The sequence below is a fragment of the Nelumbo lutea genome, chromosome 8 (assembly GCF_056320005.1).
Source record: "Nelumbo lutea isolate HS-2025 chromosome 8, American lotus-T2T, whole genome shotgun sequence".
In the NCBI taxonomy this organism is placed as follows: domain Eukaryota; kingdom Viridiplantae; phylum Streptophyta; class Magnoliopsida; order Proteales; family Nelumbonaceae; genus Nelumbo; species Nelumbo lutea.
In genome coordinates, this window is record NC_142691.1 from 29,278,051 (window position 1) to 29,297,008 (window position 18,958).

Genomic DNA, 18,958 nt, shown 5'->3' on the forward strand with positions numbered 1-18,958 from the left:
TCACCCATGACTCAGCACATGCCCTATAAGCATAGGAATACCCAGCACTCCCCAACAGCTTTGATTAAATACCTTTAATAGTCTAGTTTGTCTACTGTTCTTGGAGTTCCTTTTTTACCTTCATTGAAGCTTTTCTCCCCATTGTCCCACTGTAACACAATGAAAACAAATAGCGCCCATTGTATTTCAGTCTACAATTTGGCCCAGTTAAACTCGTACCCATTAAACATGGAGCCCTGGTCCTAAATGGTATCTGTAGCTCAAAAGGATTTCGGGTAATTTCGGTGAATAGAACTGCAAATTGATACCCAATTTAAAGAATTTACACTGCATCAAGCCTGGGCCCCTGAGTTGAGACTAGATCTGGTAGATACAACATAAGAAGTACATTTGGTGAGCACTTTGTAAATATTCTGACAATTGTTAAAAGTTGTTTTTAATTTTTTTCAAGGATAGGTTGGAGGAATTCCAAGAAATAGGTGTCAAAAATTTGAAAGTATTATCTAAGTGCTTACAATGAATGTGTTCTCCCAACTCTATCAAAAGCCATGATTTTAAGGGATTTTCTGTTTTCACCGATATGTATGATTTTAATTTTTTAAAATGAAGACATCTGCTACATCAGAAGAGATGATATGTTTTTTTTTTTTTTCTTTGTTTTTTGTTTTGAAAAAATAGAATAGAAAAAAATTGTTACAATCAGCGAATACCCCTGAAACATTTACCACTTCAGCCCATGTTTTATTAGGTGGCATTTGGTAAGTGTTTTCATGCGGTATTTTGAGCTTTCAAAGCTTAATTGGAAGACCCCACATCTGATCTTGTCATTTCGCAATAAAACGCGGGAAGCCAGAAAGACCCACACACCAGAAAGCTCAAAGCGGCTGAAAATTAAGAAACTTCAAATGAAGCTAGTTCCTGCCTTCCCACGCCTAAAATCTTTTATTTTACAGCCCAGTAGACCATGATGGATTAGGATACTTATGAAATGGCCTTGATCTTTAAAAACAAGATATCAAAAGTTCAGTATGTCTTTTGACCATCTAAACTATTGAAAGATCTTCCTAACAAATTTATAAACAACACCTTAATCTTTTCCTTACTCTTTCTAAACACGGTTCAGGATTCATGGTCAAATTAGTTTGGCTAAAGGATATTATGCTGGCTTGGGGCCTTGTTAATTAAAAACAGCTAAAACTAGTATACAATTATACAATGGGCCATATGTTTTGGCCCGGTCAGCCAAGTTCCCAATGGATGAACCATTTACTTCTTGCTTTCAGAAGGATTGTCTATGTGTAAACTAATTCTCTAGATGAGCCATTTTCCTTTGGTTGCCTACGGTAGATTTGTCTCTGAGGGAAGAAGAGGCGATTGGAGATGCAATTTACTTAGATATTGGGCATTTTCTTTAATAGAGAAGAGAGGGAAAGTTTTACATCGATAAGACCAATGTGAACTTCCCGTCAATTTATGAGGATTATTAACATGGATTGGTGGATTTGTATCATTTTGTGATATTCATTAACATCTCTTCCAAATGCCTGCAACACCATGCCGGAATGCAATATAGCACTGATTCGGGTTTTACACCATTACAGAACACAGCCTAAGGCACTGTTGTATAAACAAATAAATACAAACCTAAACCAAAATCCATATTTCCATCAGTTCATTATTTGCATTGCAAGCAAAAAGACATCCTTAGTAGAGAGAGATGGAGTTTACATCTATTAGTAGTGTAAGTTTTACGAGACCGAATCAACCCCCCACAAGACTCCCCCCATAACGTCCCACAGAACATCCCCTCCATGTATTGGGAACATTTCCCGATGATAATATTAGGAATGATGATGTCATCATCGGGAGATGCAGCGGGGATGCCTTGTGGGACGTTGTGGGGGGCTGATTTGAACTCAAGTTTTACATCTCAAAAAGTGACAAAAAAATTGCATTTCTTTCCTCCCACTTTCATTCTCCCCTATACAATGCAAAGTGGTGGCCAAATCATTTGGCTTCAACCCAAAGAAACCAAACAAACTAAAATCTGAAGCGACTAAAAATTTCACTGCAAACAAATGAAAGCAAAGGCTACATTTGTTGGCAGTTCAAATCAAAACCAAATGCAAGATTTTTACTCAATTCAATTTTGCATGTTTTTGTTTGCAGTATGTATCTATGATCAACACCCTTTCCTCTTTCAACATTTCCCCAGAATTAAAGAATTCATGGACTGCCTCCAGGACATCATTCCTACAATTAGCCTATCAGCCTCTACAATACTATCATTACCCTAGTCTCAAAGGTAAACAACTCGGAACTGGCTTCTCACATCAGACCTATTAGCCTCTGCAATACACCCTATAAAATAATATCCAAAGTGTTGGCTAACAGGAAAAAAAAAGTGATGAACAATTTGATAAGCCCCAACCGAAGTGACTTTATCTTAGATAGACAAATCTCAGACAATTTCCTCTTAGCCCATGAGCTTTTTCATTTCATGAAAAAATGAAAGTCCAAAGGTAGATTCATGGCCCTCAAGTTGGATATGATGAAGGCATATGATAGAGTAGAGTGAAACCTTTTGGATAAGGTCATGCTTAAAATGGGGTTTGGCCGTGTCTAGAGGAACTAAATCATGCAATGTGTTAGTATACTGTCTTGTATATATAAAACTCACCCCTTGACCTCTTTTTCCCCTAACTGCTGGTTGTGGGATTCGAGCTAACACACCAACCAACCAGCCCTCGGTTGGTAGTACAGTGTCTTATAGAGTGCTTCTAAATGGCTCTCTTGTATCGACTTATCCATCCCTTTAGGGGCTTGAGACAAGGGGACCCTTTGTTATCTCCCTATTTATTCTTGTTGGTCTCTGAGACTCTTTCAGCTACCCTAACCTCAAAAGCAAACTTAAAAGCCATCTCAAGTCCGAAAGTGAATCATAGAGCTCGCTCTGCAATTACCCACCTTTTTTTTTTATGCTGATGATAGTTTCATCTTCTCCAAAGAAAACTTGAGTGAAGCAAATGAACTCCTAACTTTAACTTCTGTTGATCTCTATGAGAGGGCTTTTGGTTAGAAGATTAATCTGAATAAATCCGAAGTTTTTTTAGTAAAAGTACCCCTGAGAGATTCCAGAGACTGATTGCTATGTGTTTTGGCTATGATAAGGGTTAGCCACCCAAGCTTCTACCTTGGGCTCACTCAGAAGTTCATAGATCAAAGAAGAACACTTTTGGCTTCATCACTGGAAAGGGTGACAAAAAGAGTCTAAGGATTGACATAAGACCAAAAGACATAGTTCAGATCCGCAAACTCCTCCTTGATTAGAAACCCCAGTTGCTTTACTCGTTGGATGCCATGAAGCATATATAGCTGCAGCTTCAGAAAATAAGGCTGAACAAGGAGTGCTACTAACTGCTTTTGTTGCCACAAAAGCAGCACTAGAGTTTAATATCAAAACACCATAACCAGCATAAGAGCCTCGGATAAAACCCCCATTTGTCTAGATAAAGGCAAACTTGAAGTGAGGGGCACAGAGATGAGAGTTGTTACTTTTACTTGGGGGACCCAAAGGTGCTGGGATATGGGTCAGAGGCTGAAGCTGATGGTATTCCTGCATCATCTTCTTCACATAAGCCAAAGTCACCGTGGATCCTCTAAATAATTTTCAAAAACCAATTTGTTTCTTCTCAGCCAAATGCACCAATAAATGATAGCCGCAGTAGAAAAGAAATTTTGATCGAAGATATGCTTTGGAGAGAGAGTTGTTGCAGACCAAGATTGCAACCAGTTTTTAAAAGAGGTATTTTGGGTAGAATTCAATCTTAGACCCAGGCTAGAAGCATACCATATTGGTTTTACTGCTTCACAAAAAAGGAGAGAATGGCTTGTTGTTTTAGAACTAGATTTACAAAGCGGGTAGAGATCCTCAGAGTTCTGAATTTTCAAAGCAATGGAGGCTTTAACAGGAATGCCTTCATTAGTTGCCTTCCACAAAAAGGATTTAATTTTCGGGTACAGTTGGGATTTCCAAAGTAGCTTCCAAAGATTTGGATTTAGGCTCCCGGGATCCTGCAGATGTAAGTCAGCATTTTCATGTAGGGGCTTTGCAACCAAATATGCACTCTTAACTAAGAAAGTACCAGACTTTGATAGCACCCAATTGATGGTATCCCAGCAAGAGATTGAGGGGATGTAAATTTTGAGGGCTTCTGACAGGAGCTGGGAAAAGGTCTCTAATCATGTTAACTCTCCACGAATGGGACTCTAGGTCTATAAGTTCACTGACTTTTGAAATCTGGAAGTTTGTAGGTTTAGCATAGGGGACAATAAAGTTTCTTAAAGTGGGAACCCAGGGATCAGCTCACACATCAACATTCCGACCATCACCAATTCTCCAAAGATACCTTTTTTTGGGTAAAATACAAAATCCTCCCGAGTTTTTTGACAATCTTAGAAGTCTCCCCTGTGTTTTGATATGAATAGAATCCTCCCTTATAGTTTTGAAAAATGGTGCATATACCTCCCTCTTATTAGATTTTCTGGCCGAAAACCCTAACATAATACATTAATTTTCTTAAAATACCACATTTACCCTTAAAGTGGTAACCGAAGAAAACCAATCTCCTACCCCTGTTTTTTCCACTTCTCTGTCTCAATTGAACTAACCAATCATCACTTATTTTTTTTATCCTTTTACTCTATTTTATTTATTTTTCACATTTTCTTAATTTTCTGTCTCTTTTATTCTTCTTCTCTCTCTTTCTTCTTCATTCTATTTCTTTCCTATTTTCTTCTTTTCATTTTCTGTTTTTTTTTTCCAGGTGAGAGGTAAATGGGAACCACAGTCTAGAGACTTTGTGGAGATGCCTATTAAATGGTTCTAAGCGATTCTTTTTACTACTTAAGTAATTTAACAGCCATTTTTCAGAACTATTTAATCTACCCAAAAGGCTTCAACCATACTGAACTCATCTTTATAATGCGTTCATATGATGTGCATGACAGTACTCCAAGTGCTCAAAGAAATTCCTAACACGATCTCAAATCATAAAACAGAAAAAATTTTCAAAGTTCAATTAAGTATTAAGCGCCAACCTATTTCTCTCAATCTTACCTGGATTGTTTTATTAAATTTAACATGAACAAAGTCAAAGTCATTGCCTTCCACACGGATTGATCCCCAAGAGCAAAAATCTTGACAAACTAGAGAAATCAAACATAGAATCTAAATTAAGATTATCAACTGCCTATTGAAATCTTGCTGAAACCTACGGTAATGTTGCTAGTGAATTGGTTGAGATGTTTTTGTTTCAAAGGGGTTCTTGTTGAACTTGATGTAGAAGTATACATCTCATAAAGTGGAGGATGATACTTGGTAGTATTTAAGGGTACTTTAGTAAATTCTTCTTCTAAGTTAATGGAACTTTAATGGAAGGGAGGTATTTATAGCTTTTTTCAAAACTATAGGGGAGGTTTATAAGATTGTCAAAAAACTCAGGGGAGGATTTTATATTTTACCCTTTTTTTAAATTTCCCTTCCAACACATATGCTATGTGAGCCCCATATGGCCTGCATATCGCTATGATCTGGTATAGTGTGTATTGGCCAATATGGACCGATACATGCGATACACAAATATGCCATATGCTCATAACATCTATCCTAAAAAATTTTACATTTAATGTGATTTGAATCTAGGCTTTATTTGCAACTTAAGCTGCTTAGTGATTTAAGCCACTAAGCCATCTTTTAGTTTGTAATGATAAATGAAATACAATTATTGTTTATTTATCTTTATTGTAAACATATAATCTGAATAAATGTCATACCTTTATATTCAACAATTCCAACTTAAAATTAAATAGAATAATATTAAAATTTAATATTCATAAATATAAATAAAATAAATAATCTACCAATTTTATATTTATATCAAAAATTGATTTTTTACTCAATAAATTTATACAAGTAAAAATATTAATAATAGAATAGTTATTTTAGTACTTAAAATTCATATATTATATAATTTTAATATATTTTTATAAATTATTAATTGATATTTTAATTTACACTAAATAACAACATATTTATTATTTATAAAAATAAAAAAAATTGTTTACAAAATATTCAAGCATATAATATTATATTGAATCTATTAAATACACTAATTTAAATTTATATAAAAGTTATTTATTATTTCAGAAAAATTATTGAAATAAAAGTGTTAATAATAGAATAATCATTTTAGTATTTAAAAATTATGAATTTGCAATATTATATGCTTTTAAAAATTTTAGTATATAGATATGAAATATTTTAAGTTAACATTATATATTTTATAAATTATCAATTGATATTTTGATTTATATTTTATAATAACATATTTATTATTTACAAAAATAAATATATTGTTTATCAAACATTTCAAAATTTAATATTTGGTTGGTCTTTTCTATTAATATTGAAGAGTAAAAATATTAAATTATAAAATAATTAATATAGTAATTAAAATATAATAGTATTTGTTTGTATCTTAGATTAAATAGAATATAATATAATAATGGTTTTATGCATGTGTTAATTTGTAAAGATCTATATAATATGAGTCTTAGACTCTTAATTGATGGATTATCAACAAAGTTGTATGATATCTATTCATCATCCCATAATATTAGTTGTAATATATCTATACTACTAATAAAAGAGCGAAGAACCCCTTTTTCCGGACTTTTCATTAGACATTTTACCCCTTATCTAAGCAACATACAACAAGCATATATGTCCTGTACTCTCACTCCATAAATTGCCCACCTATAACAGTTAATAAATTGTCCACTTATAACTATTCAAAAATTGTCCACTTATAACAATTAAGAAACTGTCCATGAATTGTAAATATTTTGTCTTGGAGATACTGTCACGTGCAAATGCATGTACATGTTTAATAGTTCCTTTATATATACCATTAAAATGTACATTTCTTATGTATTTATATCTTATTTGTAGCTATTTTGATTTTAAAGCTAGTGTAGTTGATGTATTTATGAAATTTGTATCTATTTTCTTAGCGTACCCATGTGTTTTCATATCTTTTGTATGTATCCATGTGTTTCCAAAACGTATCCATATCCATATCCGTATTTAAGTTGTCCAATACGATACTCGATACCGATGGTTTGATCATTGGCAGTGAGATAAGTTTCTCTTGAAAAATATCTGGCCTTAAGGACTCAACAGGAGAGATTTCTAGTTTTTTTGGATTCTCTAAACTTGTTTAATTAGGAGGGCTTTGTTGAAAGCACACGGGTCTCTAAAACCCAAGCCACTTGCATTCCTATTTTTGCAAAGATGTTGTAGTTGATTCAGCGAATCTTCTTCCTATGAGGAGAATCACCCTAATAAAAGTTTATCTGAATTTTGGAAATGTTGTTACGCTGAGATTTTGGTTGAAGAAAGCATGACATGGCGTAAACAAGTAGAACTGAAGTCACAGATTGAATAAGAACCTACTTCCCTGCACCTGAATGAGCTCCATATGTTCAACAAAAGTCCCAAATGGGACTTTCACATAGACACATGCCACGACTTGCCAGTGCACATAAGCACTTTGCATCACTACACTTGCCCCCCCTACCCACTACCTAGCCCACCTGCCTGGGCTTGCCCAATGCCCAGCCCACCCACTTGCACTTAGCTACCCGCCTTGTGCCTTTACCCAACTCACCCACCTGCCTTGACCTAGCCACTCGACCCCCTTCTAATTAAAAAGGCAAAAAACAAGAAAATCCAATTAAAATAAGAATATATATATATATATAAAATGTTAAATAACAATTTAAAAATAATAGAAAAACACTCAATCAAAACCGTAAAACCACTTAACAGTTTGATGAGTGAAACAATTTTATTATTTTCAATATATTATCTTGAAAATAACAGAAGAGAAAATATCTAACGAAAATAAATGTATAAATATAATAAAATAATTTGAATTTAGTTACAAAAATCTTGTATATTAACGTTAGAATTTTGGTATTTAGAATCATATATTAGATTTTATTTTAATTGCTAGCATTTTTAATATGAAAGTTAAGATATATGTTTAAGTAAGGATATTAGTGTTTGACGCCCCTCACCTCCAAGAAAAATCCTGGCTCCGCCCCTGATAAATACTAAGAGTCTAAGACTTTTTTTTTTTTTTTTAAAAAGATCGACCTCACCCCATCATAGGCTTTTGCTGTTATATTTGACAGAATTGTTAAAAGTCTAATATATCCTTTGGGCTAAATTATTGATTAGATTTAACCATTAGACCTCCCCCCTGACCCATCATATGCATTTATTGTTATATTTGACAGAATTGTTAAAAAGTCTAATATACCCTTTGGGCTAAATTATGGATTAGATTTAAACATCAGACCTCCCATCTCTGACATCAGCGCTGCAAGATAATGACATTTTTTTTTTTATTATACATGAATAACTTGTTTTGTCCTTCCTAAATACGGTATTGTTCAGTATTTTTTTCTTACCGTACCTTTCTTTTTTTTTTTTTTTACTTTTTTTTTCTCGACTCTTTTCTCTCAATTCTATATTGCTATTGTTCATTCCTTTCTTCTTATTATATTCGGTAGATGAATAACTGGCTTTTTGGTTCTTTTACTTTGGGCTGGTGTTATTGGAAGGAACAAAGGTTTTGGAAGATAAGAATCTATTCTAATTCCAAATTTTAGTTTGATCTTGAAATAACTGATCACAGTTGAGGTGATCCGATGGACAATTATACATGGGAGATATATGGGGCAGAGTTTGAGAATGAGAACAATACATGCGTAGGCCATGTTTGGTTCACTGTTCTGGCCTTTATTCTTTTAATTTTTGTTCATTTTGGGCAAGAATAATGAAGAATGAATAACATTAGTGTTTGGTTACAAAATTCTTGCCATGAGCCACATTCTTTTCAGAATAAAAAATCAGCCCACAATATAAAAATTGAGGTAGCCTGCAACATGAAAAATAATCATGCCCTATTTTACTCATTTTCATTCTTTGAGGAAATTCTGCCTATAAAACTATCGCCATAGATGTTTACTAGTGGATTACCATGGAAGTACTTTTATGAAAGCACTTTTACATGAAAGCATTTTAATAAAAGTATTTTTATCAAAGCACTTCTATAAAAGTACTTTTACACAAAAACACTTTTATGAAAGCACTTTTATAAAAATGCTTTTAAGAAGGAACTTTTGCAAAAGTATGAAAACATTTTTGTAAAAGCACTTTTACGAAAGTACTTTTATAAAATCACTTTTATGAAGTCATTTTAATAAAAGCACTTGTATAAAAGTACTTTTGTGAAAGAATTCTTATAAAAGTACTTTTACGAAAGAATTTTTACAAAAATACTTTTACAAAAAAACTTTTATGGAAGTACTTTTATAAAAAGCACTTTTATGAATGTACTTTTATAAAAACAATTTTACATGAAAGCACTTGTATAAAAACACTTCTATAAAAATATTTTTGCGAAAGAACTTTTATAAAAGTACTTTTACGAAAGAACTTTTACAAAAGTATTTTTATAAAAGCACTTTTATGGAAGTACTTTTATAAAATTACTTTTACAAAAGTACTATTAGAAAAACACTTTTTCAAAAATGCTTTTACAAAAGTACTTTTACAAAACACTTACTTTTATAAAAGCACTTTTACAAAGCACTTTTACAAAAGTACTTTTACATAGGACACTTGTCAATCTAAAAAGAATTCATTTTTAGGAAAAAGGCGTTTGGTTCCTTGCAATATTTTTTCATTCTGCATATTTTTACCCATTTTTGTCCGTTTTAGAATTTCATCTTGGATAAGAATGAGAATTGAACCAAACATGGCCTTAGAGGCTTTTCAGTGACAAGGTAGTAGAATATCTTATTATCTTAAAACAGAGGATTATTGAACATAAGATATTTGGTCGTGTCACAATATTACTCTAGATGACACTGAAGAGCCTGTAGAGTTGTTGTGCCTCACTATACAGGAAGCTGAGAAGCACCTATCGGATATGGTTGTTTAGTCTGGTTGCAAAGATTGATTAGCCCATTGTTTTGAAAACTGGATCAGATTGGACAGTTGGATCAGTTGACCCAAGAACCGGTCAATGCTTCAGGTTTGGTTTTGGACTCAAAACCACCTGACCGGGCTTAGTATTGGATGGTCAAACCATTTAACCCAGGAGCCAGTGGTCAAAATGATTCCATTTCTGGTCCAATTTTCAAAACCATGGATTGGCCAATGTGAATAATTCTTCTGGACAACAATGGAAAACAATGACTTAATTCATGGGCAATGAACTTGGAAGCGCTACTTCAAAATAGAGGAGAGGTCTTAGAATTTAACATAAACCTGTGGGAGGCTTAAGTCTTTTACCCTAATATTTAATATATGCTTATATCTGCATAATATTAATTTGTTCTGTTAATATTTTTCAATTTATGAATTCCATCCGGATTCAATATTGATAAGATTTTATTCAAATTCAAATGCTAATGAATCAAATTTGTATCGAGGCCTATTCAGTTTGATCTAACAAATTTGCAGTCAAGTTTAGATCTGCTGATATAACACATTGTTAGTCACATTTGTCCAGCCGCACATTAAGAACATCTCTTGTACTTTATATCACCGATATTCCCTATGTGCAGCTGGGTGAACATGACTAAGAATGTATTATGATCAGTAGATCTGGACTATTTGCCGTCCTTCCTCATTGTGGGCACCTGATTAATCAGAATTGGCACTATAAGCCACTAATACTAAGCTGATCCCTAAGACCATGATGATCAAAAATTGGATTTGCTCCTCAGAGAGCATTCCTCAAACCAATCTCACAGAACATTGCAGCCATTCATTGGGAACACGTTACCATGAATGACAGAATCAAGTATGAAATATGTTTTCAATGCACAGCTGAAAGCGTTATGAGGTTGGTGTGAGGCGTATTCTATGAGGAACAAATCCAGATTCATGATGATCATAAAGGGTTCATGATTTAATCTAGAAGCTGGAAATAGATGTGTGCTCTATAAGGAGCAAATCCAGATTCATGACGATCATTAAGGGTTCATGATTTAATCCAAAAGCTTGAAATAGGGGTGTCAAAAGACCAGTTTTGGATTTGACCCTGTCCAAACCAAAATCTATTTGGATGGACTGATTGGACCGACAAGGCATATTGAATCAGACCAGTCTAGACTTAATGGTGCAAAGTATTTATTGGCTTGGATTGGTTCTGGTTCATCCATAATGAATTTATATTGGATTGGGTTGGATTGAGCCAATATCTGGTCCATTGATAATAGATAAGAACATAGGTGCCAATGGACCAGGTTTGAATTAGAATTAATCTAAAGTAAAACAAATTTGAACAGATTGAACAGTCCAGACATTGAACTGGACCGATCCAAAATAGTCCAAATATTCATTGAATTACATTGGACCTAGTCCATTGTAATGAATTCACCTTAAATTGGATCGGATTGGACCAAATCCAGTCCTATTGGCACCCCTAGCCGGAAACCTAACACAAATAGAGAAGGAAAATAGAGAACTCAGGGCCCAACAAGTCAACACCTAGGTTATTTCACTGGGGTCCTAGGGATCAGCTTAGAATTTTTACAAGACTATATATATCTGCATAGTGTTGAGCGCATTTACCTTGTGTGAAAAATTTGCTCTGGATAAAGGTTGAGCATCTCAATGGCTGGAAATCCTCCCCCTTGCCACAGGTACAGTGAGCTACGGCTATAAAATCCAAGCAATATTGAATGTCCCATCAGATGATCGATCCTTGTCTATTGGTTTTATGAGGAATGGAAGGATGGATTCTCCTCGAGCCAAACGAATGGAAATTTTTTTTTTGGGATCTTGTCTTGATTCTCAGGTAAATATCTCTTGGGATCACCAATTAATGCCAAAAGTCGCCTGAAATTAAGGTTGTTGCTTACTGGTGTGACATAAACGATCCTCTTTCACATGGGTTTTAACTGTTTTTGAAAATCCAACCTTTCTGTCAAAGTCTAGCCGCTATACTTTGCTGTTTTATGCTCCTGGGTTTTCGAATTTTCAATCCTAAACTAGTTTCAGCCCTATTCAAACAAGAGAAAAATAAAAGGTTTTAGCCCTTTTGACATCACAAACAAATGGGACAAAAGTTGTCAAGGCAGGTAAAAATGGATTAGTTGTTTCTGGTTTATTTGTTTTCAAAACTTAATATCTGTGTGTGTGCTTTCAGTAGTTGTCTTTCTTATTGTCATTGAGTGTCTGTCTTGACATGGACCAACATTTACTGATCTTTCAGTTTGCAGTAGAATTTACTTACACAAATGAAAGTTTTTAAATGAGGCAAAATTTGAAATTGTTGTTGTTGAATGATTCATGTATAGACACTAAAAAAGACATCTCTCTCTTTTTGGCAGCATTAATCAACTTTCCAAACCAAACCCACCCACTGCTATCCTTGAAATTCCCTAATTTATAAAATTAGAGTAAAACAGTCTTACTTCATGCATGTGGTAGGCATAGAATGGCTTGACCTAATTATATAAAATCAGACGACTGGCAACTTCATACCTAATCCACCATCTAACTATCCCTGTTGGGTGTAGTCATTTCCTCCCCCAAACGCTTCAATCTCTGATAATTTCATTAAATTCGGGCAGGGTTAGATCATGGGTGGACCAGGTCCATGTATTTCAGGTAGTTGTTGCATGACCATTTGAAATGAAAATACTAAAATAATCGCCTTTCTTCATCAAAAACTGAAAAAAAAAAAAAAGATTTAACTTCTATAGATATATAATGAAAAAGAGTTTAGATCAAAACTAGTAAATGTAATTAATTAACTAGCCTTATTAAATTCCAAAATTCACATATTAAAAGGACACCTGAAGAGTGAATAGAAATGAATTAATTCCCAATCGGTAACTTGTTTACCTAATTAGTGATATGGGTCCATCTACCCAAAAAATTAGTGATATGGGTCCAAGATGTTGGAATGAGAACATACTAAGCGGGGTTTGGGTTATTTTGTAATTGTTGATAATTCTTAGATGGTTTGGATGCATGCCAATAAATGGGTGGATATGGATTTAAGGAAAATGGTCCTTAAAGCATTATGATGCAAACATTTGCACTCAAACGCTGCCTTTGAGTGCAAGCACCCCATAGGCTTAGTTTGGAAGGAATATAAATACAAATATGCACAGTATAATTACATATAAAATAATATAAAATATAAGCTTTTGCACTCTATAAATTTGTATTTGTACTCCTTCTAAACTGTGAAAATTTTTTAACATGCCATGTTGAGACAAACGGAGTGTAAAGGATCAATGATGCTGTTCTGTTCTCTTCTCAGTTCTCACAAACCAAAAGAAGAAACAATTATTTGCGCTTCTCTTTGAAGTGATAAAATTTACTTACAGGTTGTAAAATTGACTTCTAATCACAGCATAAGTGGAGAATTACATGTATATAAACATAAATTAAGATTTTTAAAGCTAGTGATTAATTAAGATGCTGATTTATCTAATTTAGTTGGCTATAATATAGAAATTTTGGTGTGAAAGATGTAAATAATAATTAATACTGGGCAGCTCAAACATTCAATAAAATAATACCCATAAAAATTTAAAAAATACGATAATATTTTGGTGTTAAGGCTACAAGATCCATGAATTATTTGGCTCTCAGTGGTTTGTGTCCATTTTAAATCAATTCAGGGCCACCATTGAATGGGTTCCTCTAAAAAGTTGACTGAGCAAAAGCCAAGTTGAAAGATAATCACAATTATGTACTCAAACATTCAATAAAATAATGCCCATAAAAATTTAAAAAATACGATAATATTTTGGTGTTAAGGCTACAAGATCCATGAATTATTTGGCTCTCAATGGTTTGTGTCCATTTAAAGTCAATTCAGGGCCACCATTGAAAGGTTCCTCTAAAAAGTTGACTGAGCAAAAGCCAAGTTGAAAGATAATCACAATTATGTATTTTTACCACATAAATGTAAGTAAAAAAAAAGCTTTCGTTAAAGAATTTGTTACTAAAATAGGGTTACATTAACAAGAGAATTGTCAAGGTGCAATTAATTACACCATTTTAGAAGCAAAAAACAAATATTTAATGTTCATTGTATCCTAGGATTCTTTTACATGGAAAACTTAGCTCTATTGTTGGTCTCATTGAGTAATGGTCCATTTCTATTAAAAATGGAAGCTATAGAGGACCCATAGTCCAAGATAATCTGTTACATAAAGTTTTTCTTTTGCACAGTGAAATTCTCATATCTTAACTTTGTTTATTGAACTGAAGATTAATCCTTGTTGGATCCAATTACTTGGTACAATCTGAGACTGAGAATGACCTTACCTTAGTTTGTTTTTGCTGGATTTTAGTTCCATCCCTTCTCTTTTGAGGGTTGGGTGAGGTCCCCCCCTCCTCCCCATTTGGGAGGGCATGGGTTCAAACTGTTGCAAGCAGAGAATAGGATCTACTGGCCTGTTCTGTTTCACCCCAGACCCAGATAGGTCAAGTCCTCTCTCTCCCCTTCTATCAGCAGTGATTATGCTTTTGTCCACCCATGAGCAAGGAATAAGCACATAATGAAGTAAGAGTTGACTTGAGGTGCTTAACATTGAAACAAGAAAAAGTAATAAATAAAACGACAAGCATCAGCCATGATGTGCTCAAGAAAAAGACACTAAAAAGTGAAAACTCCTAAGATGAAGAAGGGGAGGAGATCCACAAAGGAGATGAGACCTTTTTGTGTGGGTTCATGTCCATGGACGACTCCCTTTTTGGAGTGCCACAGCTTGAGACAGGGTTGCTCAGTCACTCTCTAACATTTTTACTGCTTACCTTTTTTTCTTTTTTCAAATTTTTTATATCAAGATATCATCTTTCCTAGGCACCACGTTTCAAGCTTCTCCTCTCTCTCTCTCTGGGTTTCTTTTAAATGGGTAAAAGGGACTGATGAGGTGGGGCTGATGAGGTCAAAAGAAAAAGACAAGAAAGGGAGGGGTCCCACAGTCTTCCTCTCAAATTTAGGAAGAGAATAGAAGAAGAATGTGATCAGAAAGAACAGAAACCCTTTACACGTTTATAGAACATAGTAAAAAATTGAGAGAAAGTAAAACTGCATTGGTTTCCTACATTATTTTTCTTTCTTATTTGATTGAAGAATTGATGGTCATTGGAGTTGATGCGAGGTTTATTTAAAGTCAACAGGAAAAGCTTTGGATTGGAATAAGTAATCTTGGGTTTTGTAGAGTTTTTACTTTTTATTATCTTCCTGTTTGAACCAAAATTTTAATTTTTTCATTCTTTTGTTTTTTTTTTGTTTGCTTATTTGGTTTTATAATTTAAGCTAATTATAACCGACTGTGAAAAAGCTAATCTCATTTATGTTACTCTGTTGGGAGATTTATTACCCATTTTAAATTCCCAACTGTATGCATTTGCGATTCCATTAATATCGCCGTTCAGGAAAGATTTAATTGTCAATTTTTAATTTTCATCTTCTCCCTCTCGTTGACTTTCTGCCTTTTATTTACAGTAAAAGAAGAGGGAAAATAAGAACAAGCCAATCCCTATCAACGGGCCGGCTAATCCTACATCCCACATGATAAGAAGTTAAAAACGCTTGCTTGGCTTTTCGTTTTAAGCTAAGTTTCTTCTGTGGGAGATGGGTTTCTTGAGAGGAGATGAAAGCCATGAAACTGAAAGAGTTCTGAAGCTGCAATGAAAGCCATGAAACTGAAAGAGTTCTGAAGCTGCAATCTTGGTGAGTTTTCTAGTGTCTCCTCCTTAGAAGTATGGGTTGGGTTTTTCTTGAAACACAGGAAAATGATTCTTTTCCTCCCACCCAGCAGCCGTTCTTTATTTCTCAATCACCCCCACCTCCTTTCATTCAATCTAATAGTTTCAGTGTTGACAACAAAATCAGTCCAAGTATCTTACTCATCATCATAATTCTTGCTATTATATTCTTCATCTCTGGTTTGCTTCACCTTCTTGTTAGATTTCTTCTGAGACCCCCCAATAGAGAACCTGAAGATTCAGACAATGTGACAGCCTTGCAAGGGCAGTTGCAGCAGCTCTTCCATCTCCATGATGCAGGGGTAGATCAATCCTTCATAGATACCCTCCCTGTGTTTGTTTATAAGACCATTATAGGAGCCAAGAACCCATTTGACTGTGCTGTCTGTTTGTGTGAATTTGAGGCTGAGGACAAGCTCAGACTACTCCCAAAATGCAGCCATGCCTTCCATATGGAGTGCATAGACACATGGCTCTTGTCTCACTCTACTTGCCCTCTCTGCAGAGGTAGTTTGCTTCCTGATTTCTCTCCACGTGCTAGCTGCTCTCCTATTGTTCTTGTTCTCGAATCTGGGAGTGAAAGCTCCAGAGAGATTGTTCCAGATAGAGAAGCTACTCTCGGTGGTAATTCAGTTCTAGGAACTAGTGCCCGAATGGGATTTCATGGAGATGAGGAATTGGGGCTCTCCTGCAATGATGTCTCTCGGAAATCATGTGAAATTTCAGTGAAAGAGGATGCCATTCCTGTTGTATCGGTGGTTTCAGAGGAAAAGGTCGTTCCTGTTAAGCTTGGGAAGTTCAGGAATGTAGATGTTGCTGCTGGAGGTGGCGCTCATGGCGAATGCAGTAGCAGTAGCAGTAATGTAGATGCAAGGAGGTGTTTCTCAATGGGGTCGTTCGAGTATGTTATGGATGAGAGTTCTTCATTGCAGGTGGCCATAAGACCCTCGGCACGGAAACAAACAAGTAGGAAGACTTCTCTGCCATTAACGCCAGGCCACAAGCTCGCAATGTCTGAATGTGATTGCCATTCTACCAGGTCAGAATTCAAGGCATTTGTGGAAAGTTCTGAGTTTCCTGGCGGTGGCAGTATCAGCACTGGAAATGACGTTGGAAGGAGCAAAAAGGAGAGTTTTTCTGTTTCTAAGATCTGGCTCCGGTCGAAGAAGGGGAAACCAACGCCGGCAGAAGATTCTTCCCGGCGAGCTTTCTCTTTTCGATTTCCATTACAGAAGAATCCTGCAGATGATTTGAAGCAGAAGCATAACAACAGTAGTAGGAGGACTATCTCTGAAATCGATGTTTCTAGGTGGGAAAGCAGCGGCAGTGAATTGGGTTTAGATGAGGAAGTTGGTAGCCGTGTCAGTCTGGATTCACAGGCCAATCCGCCATCCTTTGCAAGGAGAACACTGCTTTGGCTTATGGGAAGACAGAATAAGGTGGTTCATTCATCCTCTTCACCCAACGTCTGATTCTTGGATTTGTTTCTTGATTAATTATTCTGGATTCCTAAATTTTGGAGAGACCAGTAGAGGATGCGAGAAAGGAAAAAGAGAAGAAAAAGAATGAAAAATGTAAAAAGTCATCAACACATTCTCTGCATTTTATTGTAGAATGTTTAGTTCAAAGAGCATATTTTCTATGTGGAGGATTAATCATTTTTCCCAGTTGTTCCTTTCTACCCTTTTTTCATGAATCTCGAAATCACTGAATTCATCCTGTCAAAATCTGTTCTTCATGCTTCCATACCCTGAATTAAAACTAACCAGTTGAACTATTAACAACAGAAGAGGAAACTGGAAAAAAAAAAAAAAAGAAAGTTTGTTCATTCAGATCCTTGATTAGTGCTAAATCCCTGATCATGGGATCAAATGGTGTGGAGGTCAAATGGGTTTTAAATTTGAAGTCTTTTGATTGTCTTCTTTTCCTCTTCCATACCCTGAATTAAAACTAACCAGTTGAACTATTAACAACAGAAGAGGAAACTGGAAACAAAAAAGAAAGGAAAGTTTGTTCATTCAGATCCTTGATTAGTGCTAAATCCCTGATCATGGGATCAAATGGTGTGGAGGTCAAATGGGTTTTAAATTTGAAATCTTTTGATTGTCTTCTTTTCCTCTTGGCCACTCAGATTCTGTTCATCTTTCCCTTTATTTGAATATAAGAGTTGGAGAAATTGCCAAACAAGGTCTGTGTTGTTACAGGCTGTTGCAGTTAATGCTCAAGGCCATTCTTTATGAGGTACATGGATGTGGAGGGTGTTGAGGGGCCTGAATATTAATTGCCAACATTATGTGGATCACAAGAACAGTAACTTCCGGTGACTGTCATCTTGCCTCTATCTTATGAGCTTTGTCCCTACATTTCTAACTATGAAGCTTGATTTCCTTCAGAAAAATTGCTCTTTCTTCCACTGTTTTCCCAAAGAAAATATCCTGACAGAGGTGTTTGGGTACAAGGATAAGCTTCTCCTTTTTCCAGAAAATGGTTTTCAGGTTTCAGCAGCCATTTATGTCACCATCTTGCAATTAAGTGGAATTGTAATTCCAGGATGAAGACAGTGGCATTATGATGTTCTGGGTTTGATGAAAATTGACAACCAAAGGTCAGTAATGGTCTTGCCGGTAGGTTGTCATGTGCCAGAGGCATCCCCCAGAGCTAAATCAAATTGATTTTACTATTAAATGGGAATTACCTGTATATTTCCAGTGCTGTTGGACCCCAACTGGATTGGATGGTTAAAGCGTTGACCTATGGACATGATGAGTTTTTTGGGTGCTGGTTATTTGATGGTTCCTACAAACTGATGCTGCATTTGGAATTACTTATTTTAAGGAATTATCACTTTTTTGCATATAAAAACTCAGTTTTCATAGGGTCATTTTAACTACAAAAATGAGATAAGTCCTCAAAATAAAAAATGGCAAATGCAGCCTGAATCATCCAACCGGTTATTTAACTGAGCAAATCATTTCCCGATTTGTAACAAAAAGCCCTACACGGTTCAACTTAGCTAACCAGATGTCCCTGCCGGGTACCCAGCTTTCCCTGACCCATTGGAGCCGGAGTGGAGAT

General features: G+C 35.1%; 1 protein-coding gene across 2 annotated transcripts; it reads left to right on the forward strand.

Annotated features, from left to right (window-relative positions):
* The first annotated feature begins 15,644 nt into the window (after positions 1-15,644).
* On the forward strand, positions 15,645-18,745 carry LOC148843631 (RING/U-box superfamily protein). Of its 2 annotated transcripts, XM_088956645.1 has the most exons (2): positions 15,645-17,322; positions 18,088-18,745. In XM_088956645.1, the coding sequence occupies exons 1-2, from the start codon at positions 15,880-15,882 to the stop codon at positions 18,121-18,123; spliced, it is 1,479 nt and encodes a 492-aa protein (XP_088812771.1). In that variant the 5' UTR covers positions 15,645-15,879; the 3' UTR covers positions 18,124-18,745. The 2 variants fall into 2 exon arrangements, with proteins under 2 accessions (XP_088812771.1, XP_088812772.1); XM_088956646.1 differs by lacking the exon at positions 18,088-18,745 and having other exon boundaries at positions 15,645-17,610.
* The last annotated feature ends 213 nt before the right edge of the window (positions 18,746-18,958 follow it).

Coding starts and splice junctions, on each gene's coding strand:
- LOC148843631 (XM_088956645.1), top strand. CDS start 15,880: ATGGGTTGGGTTTTTCTTGAAACACAGGAAAATGATTCTTTTCCTCCC. Junction 17,323..18,087: donor TTATGGGAAGACAGAATAAG/GTGGTTCATTCA, acceptor GTGTTGTTACAG/GCTGTTGCAGTTAATGCTCA.